General features: G+C 47.6%; 4 protein-coding genes across 6 annotated transcripts; all 4 read left to right on the top strand.

The window, feature by feature from the left end:
• The first annotated feature begins 293 nt into the window (after nt 1-293).
• On the top strand, nt 294-4,743 carry LOC148414259 (uncharacterized). Of its 3 annotated transcripts, XM_088429371.1 has the most exons (7): nt 294-459; nt 1,111-1,413; nt 1,674-1,943; nt 2,133-2,246; nt 3,626-3,783; nt 4,010-4,056; nt 4,146-4,290. In XM_088429371.1, exons 1-6 carry the CDS (start codon nt 405-407, stop codon nt 4,037-4,039), a joined length of 930 nt encoding a protein of 309 aa, XP_088285497.1. In that variant the 5' UTR covers nt 294-404; the 3' UTR covers nt 4,040-4,056; nt 4,146-4,290. The 3 variants fall into 3 exon arrangements, with proteins under 3 accessions (XP_088285497.1, XP_088285495.1, XP_088285496.1); XM_088429369.1 differs by lacking the exon at nt 3,626-3,783 and having other exon boundaries at nt 4,146-4,743; XM_088429370.1 differs by lacking the exon at nt 4,146-4,290 and having other exon boundaries at nt 3,626-4,030.
• A 571-nt stretch (nt 4,744-5,314) lies between these two features.
• LOC148414258 (kelch-like protein 10) lies at nt 5,315-8,766 on the top strand. Its single transcript, XM_088429662.1, has 5 exons — nt 5,315-5,549; nt 6,124-6,607; nt 7,100-7,711; nt 7,789-7,938; nt 8,346-8,766. The coding sequence occupies exons 1-5, from the start codon at nt 5,392-5,394 to the stop codon at nt 8,706-8,708; spliced, it is 1,767 nt and encodes a 588-aa protein (XP_088285788.1). The 5' UTR covers nt 5,315-5,391; the 3' UTR covers nt 8,709-8,766.
• Nucleotides 8,767-10,191: 1,425 nt separating this feature from the next.
• LOC148414257 (kelch-like protein 10) lies at nt 10,192-13,687 on the top strand. Its single transcript, XM_088429572.1, has 5 exons — nt 10,192-10,416; nt 11,103-11,586; nt 12,116-12,727; nt 12,791-12,940; nt 13,135-13,687. Exons 1-5 carry the CDS (start codon nt 10,265-10,267, stop codon nt 13,489-13,491), a joined length of 1,755 nt encoding a protein of 584 aa, XP_088285698.1. The 5' UTR covers nt 10,192-10,264; the 3' UTR covers nt 13,492-13,687.
• A 1,629-nt stretch (nt 13,688-15,316) lies between these two features.
• Nucleotides 15,317-18,235, top strand: LOC148414256 (kelch-like protein 10). Its single transcript, XM_088429365.1, has 5 exons — nt 15,317-15,532; nt 15,621-16,101; nt 16,741-17,352; nt 17,614-17,763; nt 17,835-18,235. The coding sequence occupies exons 1-5, from the start codon at nt 15,381-15,383 to the stop codon at nt 18,207-18,209; spliced, it is 1,770 nt and encodes a 589-aa protein (XP_088285491.1). The 5' UTR covers nt 15,317-15,380; the 3' UTR covers nt 18,210-18,235.
• Nucleotides 18,236-18,504: the final 269 nt, after the last annotated feature.

The raw sequence follows: 18,504 nt of genomic DNA, 5'->3' as shown, positions 1-18,504 counted from the left end.
AAACGTTGCGCGCGCGGGTGGAGGGCGGACGCTTTTCTGGGAAAGGTCGTTCTCCATCCGCTCGTAACCATCGAGCCATCAGTCCGTCGGCCGCATCCACGCCTTTTATCCTCCGGCAGTAGGCGGGGGACGCTCCGGACCGCTCGCCAGCCAACGGCGGGGCGATTCGGGCAAAAGGACAATTTGGGGTGTCCGATACCCCCGCTAAGCATGTCCTGGGAAGGTGGGAGGACGAGGCAGAGAAGACGGAGAGGCTCACGCAAAGCCCGCACGGATTCGAATTGGGCGCTCGCCGCCCCCCCCCCCCCCCCCCCCCCCCCGACCGGAAAAACAAAGCGGTTACTATGTGACGTGGCCAATTTTGGGCGAGCGGGCGAGCCCAGCGCTTCTTCCGCCAGAGCGAGATGAAGCTGCTCGCATATTTGCTCATCGCTCTCCTGAAAACGGACAAAACGCAAGGTGAACACTCCGCTTTCGCTTGCTTTCCGTCCCGGGAATACGTATCGGATGCGGAAAACCGAGAGGTGACTGAAATATTTTGCATTAGGAGACGTGACAGCTCGGCGGGCGGAATTCATCTCTTGACAGAGAAAAACAAGCTTTTTTCAATTAAATACATCATCAGAATGCCAGAGACTTTTTTGCGTTTTAAAAAAGTAACAACAAAGTGTATGTTTTTATTCCGCCCAACAAGTAAACAAGCAGTAAATCCTGAGGAGAATAAAAGAGTTATTTCTTTTTTGTGCTTATTTGAAGTCAATTTGTCATTTTGGACTGCTTGTAAGACTATTGTAAAACATCCACTATTTTTGAATACAGCCTAAAAAAACTAACAAAACGAAACTGGCACTCGCTTTATCTCTAACCGACAAACCGGTCGACTTCCTTCCTCTTCTTCGTAACTGACTTTATATGAAGGCAATTTGGAGGACATACGCTACAGAAGACAGTCACAAAATGCAAGGAAAAAAAAGCTTGACTAAGTTTAGTGTGAAAATAAGCAAAATATGAAAATTTGGTTGTATTTCATTTTGGAAAAAAACATGTAATATTAGCCTACGGGTATATTTCACTCTTCTGATGCTTTTTTTTTTGTTTTGTTTAATTTAGGGTCCACACCGGAGACCAAGTTTGTAAAAGTGGGAACAGACATACGTTTGGATGTGAAGCAACCTGTCCGTTTCACGCCATACAATGACATATTCTTCTGGAAGGTCAATTTATCTTCCGATATTTGCAGAACACAAAATAACTCCGAGTTATATATCTATCCTACCTACGTGGAAAGCGTGGTGTTTTTTAAAAATCTCTCCCTGAAATTAAAACGCGTAAAAGAGCTGGATGGTGGAATTTACACAGCAGTGTTCAGTGGCCAAGGAAAGCAGTTGGCTGAATACAAAGTCCACGTTCAAGGTAAGTTGAAATGCAGAGAGAAAAAAAAAAAGCTATACTGTGGAAAGATGCGCTGTGAAGGTACTTCTCGGACGTTGAACTAACTGCAGTGCCCATTTTTAATTAAATCTTAATTCGTGAAACCTTATTCAGTAAGTGTAACTGTTATCCCTTCCCGTTTCCGTCCCTTGGCTGCAGTCTCAAAGAGAGCCGCGGTTGTCCTCGTAATAGCCCGGTATTTTATAATCCGATATCTGTACGCTAATCGATTGACTTTACAGCTGCGGTACCTCCCGTCAAGCTGGAGGTGGCGTCGCTGCGGAACGACCCCTGTAACTTCACAGTGATTTGCAGTACCAACAAAACTCACGTCAACGCCACTTTTGGATGCCGCGGTAATTCCTGCGCTCAGGACGGAGGAGGGCTGCCGGACGGGGATTGGCGTCTCGGGGCCTTCTTCAACAATTCCGCCATCGTGTGCGAGCACAGCAACCGGGTTAGCAAGCGCCAGGCATTAAAGACGCTTCAAGAAATCTGCCGTCAACACGGCGGTGAGTACGCCGTATAGCCGGAATCCAGTCGGCCGTATGAGACGGTCTTTCATGCGACCGTTTTATGGAACCGGCGCGTCTGGGCTAGAACGGTTCCGAACAAATGGCGTGTCCCCAGCCAGTAGCCGCGTTAAAAAAGAAATCCCGTGGTGTTTAGGTTTTGATAGTTATTTTGCCTTCGCTCCACAGAATCCAGCGGACGGTCACTACTCACTTACATCTTGGGAGCGGTAGCAGTGGCAGCAGCGGTAACAGTAACAGCACCTGCCTGCTATTATCTGATCAAGAGAATGAATTTAAGAAGTAGGTTTGGCTTCTTCTAATCAAGTCCTGAAAGAGGAGTTTCAATCAGATGACAACTACCGTGCTTATCTAACCCCAACCCTAACCCTTACCCTTACCCAAGGTGGCTCTTACAATAACCCTTGATACATTGAATCAACGGTCTTGTGTCCTACATCTCCTTGAACTTATTCACTTAGCGCAGTTCAAATCCTCCCTTACACTAACTGGAATTTTTGGGGTCAAAATCCTAAATCCAACCAAACATTTGTTACAATAGTGCAAAAGCCATGGTCCCCCTTACACCATTGCAGTTTTATTTGCTCTAAAAGCCATATTCCAAACGTTTTTTCTCATCATCCGACTCCAGGGCCAATTATTTCCTCCTTCACACCCATTTTAATCTGGATCCCGAATCTCCCGAAACGGTGATCGTCATACCCTGACTGTTAAGGTTGGGAATTCAACTTATGCATCAGTTGTTTAACAAAATGTAAGGAGAACGAACAGTGTTTTTATGTTCAGTGTGTGCGTGTGCGTGCGTGGTGATGTCACATGCCCCGATGGAATCCGATCGATAAGATCTTCAGCAAAAACAGAAAACGATGGCAAGGAATTGAATCACTGTGAACCCAGTGCTTGAAAAGAAGCAGTTTTCGATCCCCCTACTTTAACATCAGTACTATTTCATCTGCATCTCATTTCACTCCACTTCAAACCTTAGTCATCATTCCCCAACCTAATTGTAACAGTTGCCCCCCTTACATTAGCCCAAGTACCAGTATCTGTGTCCCTTAAACCAGGGGGGTCCAAAGTTGGTCCTCGAGGGCCGGGATCCTGCACCTTTTCCGGGTTTCTCTCGCCGACATACCCGATTCAAACGATGGAGAGCGTTATCGGGCTTCTGCCGATGAGCTAATTTGTCGCGTTTTCTGTTTCGGGGGATTTTGGGTGTTTTCTAGTTGTGGGTTTGGCTTGTGTGTCACATTTCCTGTTTGTCTGTTTTCGTTAGTGTGCTTGTGTCCACCTGTCTGTGTTTACCCGCCTCCCTCTTTTTCCAATTGCTTCCTATCCAGCTGTTTTGTGTTGTCTCGTTAGTTGTGTCTTGAGTTTGCGCTCACTTATTGTGTTATTGTCTAGCGGTTGCTGTCCAAGTGTCGCTGTTGTTGATGTCATTTTGCCAGTTCCTCCTTGTCCTTCGTGAGTTATATTCCTTTGTTTTCCTGAACCTAAGGCTAGTCCTTAGTTGCAAGTTTATTTCTGAACTTTCGGTTGTTACTTTGTATTCAGTCTGCTACCTTGATTCGTGGTGTTTTGTTTCATATTAAATGACTGTGTTTTGAGTATACCTTGACTCCGGTCTCCCTGCAATTGGGTCAACAACTTCCCACCATGGCAAGACATGACAGAATCAGGGGTTTTGTGGAAAGAAACCTGCAAAGCATGCAGGATACCGGCCCTCGGGGACCGAGTTTGGACACCCCTGCCTCCGACCGACCGACCGACCGACCGTCCATCCCCGGGCGTGACAGAGCCTATCCCGGGTGTCTTTGGCTGGGTACGCCGTGAACCGGTTGCCAAACGCAAGGCGCTCCCTTATTTACTTCACCACCGCACAGCTTAATATTGTCCCCAAAGCCCAACCTTTCAGTCCCTTTTCCAGACCCTAATACTTGTTCCTGATTGATCATATAACTGCAGACACACCATTGCAATATTGGCTTTAATCCGTGGTTCGGATTATTTTAGCTAAATTCTCAGTGACTTGTGCTAATTACCTACAGGAAGAAAACGACGAGGCACAATGCAAATAGTACGAGACGTTCCTCAGGTACGGCAGGTCCTTGTATCCTATCATCTGCCAAAAGGCACAGTAACCAAATAAAGTGGGTTGAAAATTTTCATTTGATTTGCCTGCAGGAGATCAACCCTGCACCAACTATGGATGCTGGTAATATCAACGATGAAGCTAATGCCACCTACTCCTTGGTAGGACATCACACAGAGCCATGCGAAACCATGTATGCTCAAGTCAACAAACCTGCAAAACCACAGAGGACGCTGGAAGCAGATCGCAGGCGCAATAATATATCTTTATAGCCATTGTAACGATGTCCGCTTTGGTACATTGGCACATGCTATATATGCTCCGATTTTGAAGAAATTTATCAGGGGGCAAGGTGCCAAAACCACATAAAGTTTGACTGACATCTGATTGTTTTGTTGACATTCCCTTTGGCGCGGCTCCTAGTGGATGCATAACGCAACCCCAGCAACTATTGCAGCTTCTATTCTGAGCGCCCTACATATAGTTTTCAAACAGGTCATTCATTCAAGGTGAGCCTTATACTCCTTTGCGCCTTACAGCGTGGAAAATGCGGTACTGGTTACTGAGTTACAGAAAAAAAAAATCGTAACAATATTACTGTCTGTGTTGAGTACTGGGTTACTCAGAAGTTAATTTTTGATTTTATACCAAGAATATGCAAAATTTGCTATTAAAGATTGCTAACAACAAGTTTCACGTCATGTCTTATGTTTTGGATTGGTGAGCACGAGCAGATTAGTCCAACGTAAAGTGTTTCCCGATGACAGACGTATATTTTTGCGATAAATTTTGGCATGCTTCAAGAGCATCCACCACCTTGAGTGAACACGCTTATCGGCCAGGTACCAGTACTTTGGTATTGACACGTGCCTATCCCTCATATCGAGGACTTTGTAATCGCCTGAATATATGTTCTTATACATCAACAATGGGGCAAAGACACACATGGTCCCCAAAAGTCACGTGACCACCCCCTACGGGAAACATAAATAGGTCATATCCACACAGACAATTTATAAGTCAAGAAGCACTTCGGATAAAAGTTGACGCGCCTCCAACAACTAAGATGACTCCATTGCCCATCTGTGGAGTAGCTGAATGCGAGGTTTGTGCTTGCGGGGATGGAAGAATTGCCGACCAGTGATGTTTTCCTTAATTCCAACGTGCGGGCGCTTTGATGATGTGGATGATGCGTCGGGAAGCTTTTGACACAGGACGCTATTGTGATGTAATGGCACGAGCCAAGCCCGCCGCTCCCCGCGCAACCCCTTTGCTGCAAGTTATTTGTGCTGCGACTCGGCAGGACTCCAAAGTGTAACGAAATGGTCAAAATTCAAAATGAATTGCGTGGATGGTAGACTTGCAGGCAAGTACGTAGAATGCGTGTACGACGAGCTGCGGCAGACCCGAGGGCTCAGCGACGCACTTATCGTAGTTGACCATGTGGAGTTTCACGTCCATAAGATCATCATGTGCAACTGCAGCCCATACTTTGGGTGAGTCTCTCTTACACTCTCTTTAAAAGAGATCTTCTGAGTGGAGAATTGTCGAGCGGAAAAAGCAACTGTGGTCAGCGTGATGTGATTGCTTGAAACACGTCAACCTTTTGTATTGGGTTCTCAAATTGGGGTCGCAGCGAAGAGCATGTCCGTCCGCATCGCGGTCCAAGGGACCCGGGAACTCCGCCCGGCTCAGGCCTTCTTGTGTGGGGTTTGCGTTTTCGCCCCGAGCCCGCGTGGGTTCTCTCTGGGCACTTGGGCTTCTTCCCACACTTCAAAAACATGCCTGGCAGGTGGACTGGACATACTAAATTATCCTTAGGTGTGATTGGGTGCGTGAATGGTTGTTTGTCTCTGTGTGCCCTGCAATTAGCAGTGGAGGGTTTCCCCCTCATACTGCCCAAAGTGTTTTATTGTATTTTTTAGATGTTCTAGTTGCAGGATTTAGTGTTATAAGGGAGTGCCTGAAAAAAACGTCTCGAGACTGAAACCCCCAAATTTGAGAACCCCAGTCACGCCATCGGTACGGCAAAAACGCTCAAATCTTTTTTTCTGTGTTCCCGATGTTCAGAGCCCTCTTTCTACGTTGGTCCACCCCAGACCAGAAGGTCTATGCCATACAAGGTATTACAGCTCATTTAATGCAGCTCTTCATTGATTTTGCATATACCGGCTATGTGTTGGTGACGGAGGACAATGTCAAGGAGTTGCTGATAGCCGCCGATAAGTTTAACGTCATAGGCATTGTCGAGATCTGCTGCACGTTCCTCACAGAGCAGCTCTGCCCGGAGAACTGCATTGGCATCTGGCAGTTCACAAGGAATTGCCACACCCCGCAGCTGCAGAACAATGCCTACCAATATATTTTATACCACTTTGAGGAGGTTGCCACCTCGGATGAGTTGCGGCAACTCTCGATGCAAGATTTGAGCGACATGCTCGACAGGGACGACCTGATTGTCAAAAAGGAGAACATTGTTTACGAGGCCATACTGCACTGGATTGCGCAAGAGCCCTGGGAGCGGGGCAGAAACATGCCCATGCTCCTGGCCAAGGTAAGTTGCGGTTCCATTAACATCAGCAAAAACAAAAACAAAAAAAATCAATCTATGACCCTATTGGCAAGGGGTAAACCTCAGACTTATATACTGTGTGGTCCGACGTACTCTTTCGGGTCGGGGATGAGGTCCTGCCCCTAGTGGAGGAGTTCAAGGGTCTTGTTCACGAGTGAGGGTAGGATGGCCTGTCGTGATGCGGACACTATACCTTTCTGTCGCGGAAAAGAAAGAGCTAAGTCGAAAGGCGAAGCTTTCGATTCCCCGGTCCTTCTGCGTTCCTACCTCTCGGCCGGCATACCTTCCCTGCCGAAAACTTGACTGTATCCCTATCGATATTTGTGCCGAGCAGCGATCCCTCCATAGACAAAATTTGACCAACAACTGACCATTCGCTAAGTTCTTCAATTCTCCATGCCGTAATGAACAAACCCTGCCTACTCTCATCGGGATAAGACTTGTAAAAATCCCCAAATTTTCTCCTCTGTGAAGGTCCGTCTCGCTTTGACCAGTCAGGAGTACATCACCATCAATGTGCTGACTAACCAACTAGTGCAGAACAGCCGCGCATGCCTGGAGATGGTCAACTTTGCATCACGCGTGATAAGTCACATAGCGACGAGCTCCGTGTCGGCGTACTGCAATTTGGTGGCCCGTCCTCGCCTGCCTTCTGCTATCCTGCTGGCCATCGGTGGCTGGAGCGGCCCGAGCGCCACCGAGTGCATCGAGGTGTATGACGTCCACGCCAACTGTTGGGACTACCTCTTTGACAATATGGACCAACCTCGAGCTTACTGCGGCGCCACCTTTCTCAATGACGCCATCTACTGTCTGGGCGGCTTTGACGGCACGGAACACTACAACACCGTCAGCCGCTTTGACCTTAGAACGCGCACCTGGCAGGAGGTGGCGCCAATGCACTCTCGTCGATGCTACGTGAGCGTGACGGTTCTAAATGGGTGCATCTTTGCGCTAGGAGGCTATGATGGACACGTAAGACTTAAGACGGCCGAGTACTACAGGCCCGAAACCAACCAGTGGACTCTTATTACAAGTATGCACGAACAGAGGAGCGATGCCAGCTGCACCACCCTCAACGACAAGGTGGGTGGAACCTGAAGGTCGATATCTGGCATTCGGGCCAATTTGGGTTTGGTACCTGTCACACCCTGTGATTTCAGATTTACATTTGCGGTGGCTTTAATGGAAACGAGCCCCTGCAAACGGCTGAATATTACAGTCCAGAGACCAACGAGTGGACAGTGATAGCCCCCATGAGCAGCCGTCGCAGTGGCGTCGGAGTCATTGGGTTTGCCGACCATGTTTACGCAGTGAGTTCCGTCTAGAACCGTTCCGTTACCCTAAAATGGTCTCATTTTCACATAATCGGAAGAGATCTGAGGTATATTTCCGTAAAGAATAGCTAACCTTTTATTAACTCCCTTTGAGCCAAAGTGATAGAGATACAGTTAATGGTGGGCATGCCACGGAGTCATTTCAAACTGATTCATAGCTCATAAGTATGTGGGCCACCATTTTCTAGGGAACTGCTTTAGACATCAGAATAGCATATTTTCCAACCGACTTTGAAGTTTTCCTTTCCGTCACCAATCTGCTTAGCCTAGCAGCGCCTCAGGAGCATCATTGGGACGGACTCGCTTCACGCATTTTCCACCGATTGTTTTAATTGTGCTTTTTTCCACCGGTGGTAAGATTCATCCAGCTTCCGTTCCTACAGGTTGGAGGTTATGATGGCGAAGTTCGCCTGACCAGCGCCGAGGCCTACAACCCACGGACTAACAACTGGATCGTGTTGCCCCCCATGCAATGCCCCCGGAGCAACTTTGGCATCGAAGTCGTGGAGGATTGTCTCATTGTGGCGGGGGGTTACAACGGCGTCTCCACCACCAGCCACGTCGAGTACTACGACCTAACGACCGGTCTGTGGTCTCCAGCCAGCGACATGCGGATTTCCCGTAGCGGTTTGACTTGTTGCGTGATGACCGGACTCTGCAACATGACACAATGTGCTATCGTTCGAAACGATCTACCTTTGCTCTTCCTGGAAGACGATATAACAGAAATGGACGAAGATAACTAAAATGTTAGCTCTCCCTGAGAACCCATCCGATAATGGTTTCATGACCAAGAGCGGCTAATAAAAGGCAAAAGAAAAAAAGTCACACTAGTATTTTGTGACGATCTGACGTGGGAACATTTGAAACAAATCTCTCATGGGGGTCAATAAAGGGGTTATTTGGAGAGGTGATTTTGTGATTCATGATGTCATTTTTCATGGCTTTTGTGAAAGGTTTACATACAATGGATTTTTGATATTTTTCATCATTACTTGAAAGAGATTTAAGGTAAAACTTTGCAGGTCACATTACAACTACCGCAACCCATGGCGGTTTTCCATCCCAAAAGAAGGTTACCATTGGTGGCGGTGGTGCGTACCTCTGCTTGGTTCCACTTGCTGGACTTTAACTTTATTGTGTGCCGTCCTCATCTTTTATCTATCATCGTGGTCTTGAGTGTTTCTTGCCCTTTAATCTAGTTCTGAAATTGGTAAAATGGGCTCTTGACTCAGTTGGCAATGTTTTTTCTACATTGGATTTTTTGGAGCCGGCGGATTTCTGCCGTATCAACAAATTGAACGGGTGCGTGACGCTGGATTGAGACGAGGCTGCGAGGCCATTTTTTTAAGGCGTTGCGCGCGGGACCAACGCTCAGACTCGAGTGACTTGAACCAAACTTGACGTGGTACTTGTTGAATCCTTGTGCAGAACGTTATGGAGAAGTCGTGAGGGCCGCATCAAAGGATTTATCGCTAATTCAGCCTCCAAAGCAACCACTGTTTGGACTTTCTCCCCCCAGAGGGGGAGGAGACCTGGAGATACGACAATCTTTCCTCCCTATCAGGTGGCCTTAAGACTGCTGGTTGGACTGGACTGGCTGCTCGAGGGCATTCTATACACACACATTGACAGACTGCAAAACATACACACTCCCACCTTCAAAGTGGCCGCTGGTCCTAATCTCCACCCACGTGACTACGCCGCGAAAGCGCCGGGACTGCTACTAATTGCTAGCAGCCGGCTGCGTCAGAATGCTGAATTGCTTTACTCACTTTTTGATGAGGCTAGTATCTTTTGAGTAAGACTGATACAGGACACGACATATATGGTATGTAGAGGTAAGATGTAATATTGGGAGGCTTAGTTTCTACTATGGGTCGGCTTGAAAATGTCTCTTTTAATTCAGGTCTGTGGACCCAGGGCTTTCCAAGAGCTACCGTTAAGGCCGAAAGTTGGCAACTAAATTAAACTCCAATGTTCATACCTCACATTTTGGGAGAATTACCACTTTTTAGGTGCAATCAAACACAGGAATTGCTATGACAGTGTTAGAAATGCACAATTTGGCTTTTTATAGTTGAACCCAATGATGTGTGCTTTAAATGTAAAGCACGGAGGCCTTGATTATGTGAATGATGTCACAGCAGATGGCCAACCCGGCTTTTGACACAGAACGCCACCGTGATGTAATCGCAGTAGACGGCCCCCCAAAACTATAACGTTCTACGCTTTACTATGTGACTTCCGCTGAGGCTTCGGCAGAAGCCGAAAGCGTCAAAGACATGGCAACAAATTCAAGATGAGTTACGATGGACAGTTGTCATACAAGTCTGGCTCTGTGTACAACCAACTACGCTTAACAGGAGAATTGAGTGACGCGGTGATTACAGTCAATAACGTTGAGTTTCACATTCATAAGATCATCCTGTGCAACTGCAGCCCGTACTTTGGGTGAGTTGCTCTGATGTCACCTTACTATTTAGCAGAGGTGAGGAAAATGAGACCCAAATCGGTCTGAAGTCACCGATATGAGGACTTGTTTAGCCAAAACTCGAAATAGCAAAACTCTTGAAGGAAGTATCATGGTGGGCAAGCCAAAGATGATCAGATTGGTTTTCAAGAAATATCATTTTGCGACAATGGTTAAAAAAAAAAAGTTTCCAATGCCTAAATAAGACACAACGTCTATCAGAGGTCTCAAACTCCAGTCCTCGAGGGGCGCAATCCTGCATGTTTTCCGTTCTTCTCTCTCAAGCGCACCTGATTCAAACGATTACCTTGTCAGCAAGCTCTGCATGATCTTGAAAATGATCTTAATCATTTGAATTTGAGAGACAAGAGTCAAAAACATGCAGGATTGCTGTCCTCCAGGACTAGGATTTGAGACCTATTATCTACGTAGGTCTACAGTAACTTGAGCTGCCATTATAAACCCAACGCAAACAGGTCAAAGCTTTGTCAACCTCACTGTTTCGCGCCCAGCGGCAGGTCAAACATGAACCACGCTCAAATATCAGTTGCGCTCCGAATGGAGAAGGCAATAAAGTAGTAGGCAATACAAAGACTGGTTTTGGAACGATTAACGATCAATTCTAAACTTGTGATTTCGTCCCACCTTTGCTATTTGCCCTTTTCAGAGCCCTCTTTCTACGTTGGTCCTACCCAGACCAGAGGGCCTACACAATACATGGTCTGACAGCTCCTTTAATGCAGCTTTTCATCGACTTTGCATATACCGATTCCGTGTCTGTGACAGAGGACAATGTACAGGACTTGTTGATAGCGGCTGATAAATTCAGCGTCTTTGGCATCGTTCGATCCTGCTGCGCATTTCTAACAGAGCAGCTCTGCCCGGAGAACTGCGTCGGCATCTGGCAGTTCACAAAGATCTGCCACAGTCCGGAGCTAGAGGACAATTCGCACCAGTACATCCTATACCACTTTGAGGAAGTCGCAACATCAGATGAGTTGTGGCAACTCTCCATACAGGACTTCTGCCACATCCTGGACCGAGATGACCTGATTGTGAAAAAGGAGAGCACGGTTTACGAGGCCATACTCCGGTGGATTGCACATGCCCCTCGAGAACGAGGAGAAAACGTTGCCCTGCTCCTCACAAAAGTAAGTTTACAGCTTTGACATGATGTTGAGGGTGTGGTGCTAAATATTTTGCTTGTCAAGTACTTGGGCAAGTCTCGGTCTTGACTTGGTCTAAACCTGCTTTGACTTACTCAACTCATGTAAAATCTTGGTCTTGACATCGTCTCTGTAGTCTCTGCATATAAGCAACTCAGTCATCGTTGTCATTTTTTTTTCAATGACCTGTCTTAGTTTTGTTCATTTGCAAGTTTTCTTCTTGCCCTCTCACCCTGCGTTGGTCTTAGGTTCTGCTTGTTCTTGAGCACTACGCATCACGATCATTTCATCGTCTCCATTAGCTATGGTTTTAGTCTCCGTTAAGACAAAACCCTAAACTCTTGGTCTAATCTTGGTTTCAATTCCTCACTGTCTTGGTCCCAGATTATGGCGTCTCAACTTGCATATTTTCTCTAGGACATTTAAAAACACAAGCTAAAACAGCACCATACTTTGATGATCGTGAGCCCTAATTCCCATATAAATGACATATACCAGTGTCTTCCAACTTTAGGTCCGTCTGGCCCTAGCCAGTCAGGAGTTCATCACCATCAGCGTCCTCACCAATGAACTGGTGCAGAACAGCAAGGAATGCATGGAGATGGTGGCCTTTGCTCTCAAAATTATGCGTTACATGGCCGCCAACTCCATGTCTGGATTGTGCAATCTGGTCGCCCGTCCTCGTTTGCCTTCCACCATCCTGATGGCCATCGGCGGGCGCAACGGCCGTAACGCTGCACGTCGAATCGAGGCATACGACGTGCACACCAACTGCTGGGGCTACCTGGTGGACGACATGGATCAAGCCCGTTCGTACTGCGGTGCCGTCTTTCTCAATGACTCCATCTATTGTCTGGGAGGATTTGACGGGGCGGAACACTACAACACCGTCAGCCGCTTTGACCTGAACACGCGCACCTGGCGGGAAGTGGCGCCCATGCACTTCCGCCGATGCTACGTGAGCGTCACGGTGCTTAACGGGTGCATCTACGCGATCGGAGGCCACGACGGGCGCGTGAGACTAAAATCGGCGGAGTGCTACACACCCGAGACCAATCAGTGGACCCTTATCGCCAGCATGCATGAACTGAGGAGCGACGCCAGCTGTACCACCCTCAATGACAAGGTAGCCCAGCTCGGGAAAGCGCATTTGTATTTTGCTGACCTCTTCTCTTTCACGTGGTTCCAGGTGTACATTTGCGGCGGTTTTAACGGAAACGAGTTCTTGCAAACAGCAGAATGTTACAGCCCGGAGACTGATGAGTGGACAGTGATGGCGCCCATGAACAGCCGTCGCAGCGGCACTGGAGTTATTGGCTTTGCCGACCACGTGTACGCGGTAAAATGAATAGCGATACTCAGCTTGGGAACATCACGTGGCCAAACGCAGAAAACGCTTGAGCCTCAATTATGTAACTGACGCAGTTTTCAAGCGACAGCGTCATAAATATAAATCTGAAAACTGAAATATTTGGACTAGAGGAGGTCCACAGAACATATGAGTTACTATACTATATATATTGTGCTTTGAAGGTTGGAGGTTATAACGGTGACATCCGTCTGGCCAGCGCTGAGGCCTACAACCCCCTGACCAATAACTGGATCGTGCTGCCGCCCATGGACTCTCCCAGAAGTAACTTTGGCATCGAAGTTGTTGAGGATCGGCTCATTGTCGCCGGCGGTTACAATGGCGTCTCCCCAACCAAGCTGGTGGAGTTCTACGACCTCACCACTGGGCTGTGGTCTCCTGCCAGCGATATGGGAGTCTCTCGGAGTGGTCTGACTTGCTGTGTGATGTCTGGACTTCACAACATAACCCAATATGCTATGCTACGGAACGATCTACCTTTGTTGAACCTGGAAGAAGAAATACTGGATATTGAGGACTAAGCCAGACCGAGCGCAGTTCTGCTGAACAGTAAAAGGAACTGAGGAACTGCTTTGGCGCAAGAGTTAATGGACAGCCAAAACGGCAAAACTTGTTTTTAATCCTATTTTCATTTGACAAGTTTCCTTTACATCTGGACTACCAATGAAAAGATGCAAAATCCCATCTAGGGAGTCAATAAATGACCTTGGTACTGTTGGATTTGAGATTTGTTGGCGCGCCCAGTTGAAGAATGCTGTTTCCACAACTTGGTGGAAGATTGCTGCACGTTCGTTGATGATTACAGGAATAATCCCGCGCGCACACGTTTAGTGCATGTCAAAATGGAGCCGGTCATTCATGAGGGGAGCCGGGCAAGCGGAATCACCCCTCTGCTTCCTTCTGCTCGGACCCCATCACTTGAACGTCCACAGGTATTCCAATTGTCAGTCCACCAGAAAGCCGATCAGAAGGGAAGATTTGAGCTGGCATCCTAAACGGAGAGCTGCGTGCAGTATTTAGGGAACACGGACGTGTATTCCATCTGGCCCGTTGATTAATTGCAGTCTTTTGGCATTTACACACCATCGTAAACTTGGTGAAACACCAATGCTGCGCAACTTCGGGTGGTACAATCTTATGGTACAATCAAAAGGAAGAAGTGCTTCCAGCGCATTCAACGCTACACCGGTGAGGCATTCAATGTGGGAAATCTGGACCACACTTAACCGGCAACAAATATAGAACTTATGAATATAGACAGGAAAATATGAGGATTTCAGTAAAATGACATTTCTTCAGTTTTGCTATGGAAAATACCAAATTAAAGGTGTGCTATACACAGGTATTTGGGGAATTACGGGATATGTTTTTACAATTTAGCCCAAACTTAGTACGTTTGAATTCACGTGCAAGTAAGATAGATTGTAATCGCACAAAGGCGTGAATGCGTCTAAATATGTTTGAATATATTCGCAAGTACGTTTGAATGACTTTGCTAGTGGAAAATGTTTATTCCACAAAGGCAAGTCCATGTTTCTGTGGCATGGTAAATGGCAAGCATGAGCTGGAGATCCTGATGCCGCTCGCTCTGCCTGCGTCCATTCCAGAAGTTGTAAATCGACCTTTATTGTATGAATGTTTTCACGTTCACTGTATGATCATTTAATAACACTTTTTTCTTTAAAGACAGAATTCCATTGTGAAAATAGTTAAAACAAAAAACTATTCTGGGGCAAGAAAGCGACAGCACCTGTCTCCAACCCCTCCAAAACCGTTCGCAAAGCGCGATTCCTTCAAAAGTGCGTTTCTTTCCCACCGTATGTGTGTCGCATTACCAGCTCTCCCGTTTGTGTGCGAAAGGTGAGCTTGGCATTTGGCCCAACCCTAACGCTTTTGGCAACCCAAACACGCCCCGGTCAATCGGAAGGCGTTTTCGGCGTCCACAACAAAGTACCCGATTCGATCCGAGTCTCGGAAGTCCGTCAGCGAGCCTGTTGAAATGCTCCCACTTGTCTCACTGCATTTGTCAGCACGTCTACTTTGTGGTGGCCACCTGAATCGTGTTAATCGCGGTTCTAAACTCACTTCATTTCTGGTAACGCTAGACGTACAGTAAGTATATCCGCCCGTAGAATTTCAACACTCATGAAAGTTTGTCTCACCGTCGCTCCAAATTTGATGTTTCAGTCACAATCAAGCTAGCCCAAAGCTACCATTATTTTCTTTATAATTAAAGTTCTGGCGCTCTAATGATGCAAACGATGTCGCCGCCGACGTCGATGACATGACGTTATCAATCACATTGATGACTTTTGACACAGAATGCCACCCTAATATTATGGTGACGTTCCTATCGGACTCTGACTGGTACCGAGCGAAAGCCGTTAAAAGAAATGGCAACGCCTTCAAGATGAGTATCGATGGTTCATTTTCATACAAGTCCGCCTCCGTGTACAATGAACTGCGTCTGACAAGAGAACTCAGCGATGCGGTCATGGTCGTTGACAAAGTTGAATTTCACATCCACAAGATAATCCTTTGCAACTGCAGTCTGTACTTTTTGTGAGTTTTCTGATCTCTAGTCAAAGAAAGCTATACTACCAGTCTCCAAAATTGAAAACCTGTTGAATGTAACCTGTTTTTCTGATAGAGAACTTTTCCAGCGTTGGTCAACCCGAGACCAGAAGGTCTATGTCATTCAGGGTGTGACGCCACCCTTAATGCAACTTCTCATTGACTTTGCATACACCGGCTCTCTGTCCGTGTCGGAGGAGAACGTCAGGGACTTGATGATAGCGGCCGATAAGTTTAACATTCCGAGCGTCGTTAAGATCTGCTGCGCATTTCTGACAGGGCAACTCCGCCCAGAGAACTGCATCGGCATCTGGCAGTTCACCAAGAACTGCCGTGCCCCGAAACTGCAGCAAGATACCTACAAGTATATCCTGTACAATTTTGAGGCTGTCGCCGGCTCGTCGGAGTTGGGCCAACTCTCCATGCGGGACTTCTGCGACATCCTGGACAGAGATGACCTGATCGTGAAGGAGAATACAGTTTACCGGGCCATACTTCACTGGATCGCGCATGCTCCTGGGGAGCGAGGCAAAAATATGCCAGTGCTCCTGGCCAAAGTAAGTCAAAATCCACTTCCGTTCTCCAGAACCCTGACACGAACGAGATAGTTTAGCACAGGTCCGCGACCGCCAGGCCGCGGGTCCATACCAGTCCATGGAGTACCGGCTGACTGAACAAAAAATATCGATCCAAGTCTCAAGAAATTTCTCAAAAACAGGTTCAACTCGAATATCTACTTTACGATCCATGTACTGGTGTTGCAGTTCTCGGGATCAGTCTGCTCACGAGATCGTGTTCTAAGGGTCTGTGAAATGAAGTTATTCTCATTCTGCCTCGTCACGGTTTTAGACAAGGCGGACTTCCAGACCAGGCCGGTAACGCTACAGTGGAAAAACCTAGATTGCACTCCCTGTGCAGAAGCAGTGAAAGAAAAAAAATTGCTCGGGTCTCGAAAAAATGCTGAAACGGCTTGTCAAAATGTTGTCGGACCCAATGAACAATTTTGATACCTACGCTTACCGATGGTGTGTGAGATAAGAATAAACCGCCCGGCGTAAGTAGAACGCAAGTAATAGATGGTCGCTGTCCGACGGACACCTCGCACATCCAAATATGGTCAAATCCGTTTTTTTCCCCACAAATCGATGGGCAGCATGTGCGTGCGCTCTGAACATTCACACCGTGCGCCTTTCCAGGTCCGTCTAGCTCTGACCAGTGAGGAGTTCATCGTGAAAAACGTGCTGACCAATCAACTTGTGCAGAACAGCAGAAAATGCCTGGACATGGTTTCCTTTTCCCTCCGAGTAATGCAACACATGAAAATCCACTCGGTGTCTGCGTACTGCAACCTGGTGGCCCGGCCCCGCCTGCCTTCCGCCATCCTTTTGGCGATGGGTGGCTGGAATGACGCCAATCCGACCAACTTTATCGAGGCGTATGACATACAAGCCGACTGCTGGGACTACCTGGTGGACAACATGCAGCATCCCCGAGCATACTGCGGTGCAGTCTTTCTCAACGACTCCATCTACTGCATCGGGGGGTTCGACGGGGCCGAACATTACAACACCGTCAGCCGCTTTGACTTGAAAACGCGCATCTGGCAGGAAGTGGCGCCCATGCACTCTCGACGATGCTACGTGAGCGTGGCGGTACTAAAGGGCTGCATTTATGCGGTCGGAGGTTACGACGGACGCCTCCGCCTCAATACGGCGGAATGCTACACGCCTGAGACCAACCAGTGGACTCTTATTGCCAGCATGCACGAACACAGGAGCAATGCTAGCTGCACCACCCTCAATGAAAAGGTAGGTGGAGCCTGCGGTTCTGAAACCGATCCAGAGATCAGTGAGATCAAAGTTTACGGGTCCGCCAAAAGATCTTTCAACTCTAGGCTCCACAAATTGACCCTATCTCCAAGTTACTCTTCCGCGGGTAGACCCGTGGATTTTGGAGGCCTGTTCATCTCACTTGGGACATTATCCCAAACTTTCTTTCCCGATGTTGTGCGATCAGGGCACGATAAAGGCCTGCTTTAATTCCACCCATAATCTCCTATTTGGTTCCAGGTGTACATTTGTGGCGGTTTCAATGGAAATGAGTTTTTGCAAACTGCAGAATATTACAGTCCAGAGACTGACAAATGGACAACGATGGCCCCCATGAACAGCCGGCGTAGTGGCATCGGAGTGATCGGCTGCGCCGACCACGTTTATGCAGTAAGTGCGGTTTTACAAACATCTCCCTTCTATTGAAACGTATCCAGAATTTTTACATTTCCCTTGCGAAGGTCGGCGGATACGACGGTGACGACCGTCTGGCGAGCGCCGAGGCCTACAATCCGCAAAGCGACAACTGGATCTTGTTGCCCTCCATGCAGTTCCCTCGAAGCAATTTTGGCATCGCGGTGGTGGAGGACCGCCTCTTTGTAGTTGGCGGGTACAGCGGCATCTCCAACACCAACCACGTGGAGTACTACGACCTCACCACCGGTCTGTGGTCCCCGGCCAGCGCGATGAGGATTTGCCGAAACGCCTTGACTTGCTGTGTCATTTCCGGTTTTCGGAACGTCACTCAATACGCGACGCTGCGGAACAACTTACCTCTGCTCCTCTTAGAGGATGACCTGGAAATTGATGACTTCCAGATGTCCCGATCTCAGTGAAAACAGATTCATGGAACCTGAAAGCAAAGCGAATGAAAATATTTCAGAGATACTGCATTTGCTTCTCGCGGTCCATCCTTAAATTGGTTTTCACTCCGGGAGGGGGGAGGGGGCACTATTAGGCCGGGTGAGCATATTAACGTAGACAATACGAGCGACCGCAACCAGCTTTTCCTTTTAACTTTGGCGTGCAAAGATTGCTCAATAAATAAAAGCGGTAGTCAACACAAATGAAAAATGCGCATCCAAGCATGTAGCCGATAGGGTTCCTTCCTATCGCTTGTATTGTGATGGA

The sequence above is a fragment of the Hippichthys cyanospilos genome, chromosome 12, assembly GCF_059441005.1.
Source record: "Hippichthys cyanospilos isolate Australia breed blue-spotted pipefish chromosome 12, RoL_Hcya_1.0, whole genome shotgun sequence".
Taxonomy (NCBI): Eukaryota; Metazoa; Chordata; class Actinopteri; order Syngnathiformes; family Syngnathidae; genus Hippichthys; species Hippichthys cyanospilos.
Note: the sequence above shows the minus strand (reverse complement) of the source record. Positions and strands in the feature narration are given on the sequence as shown.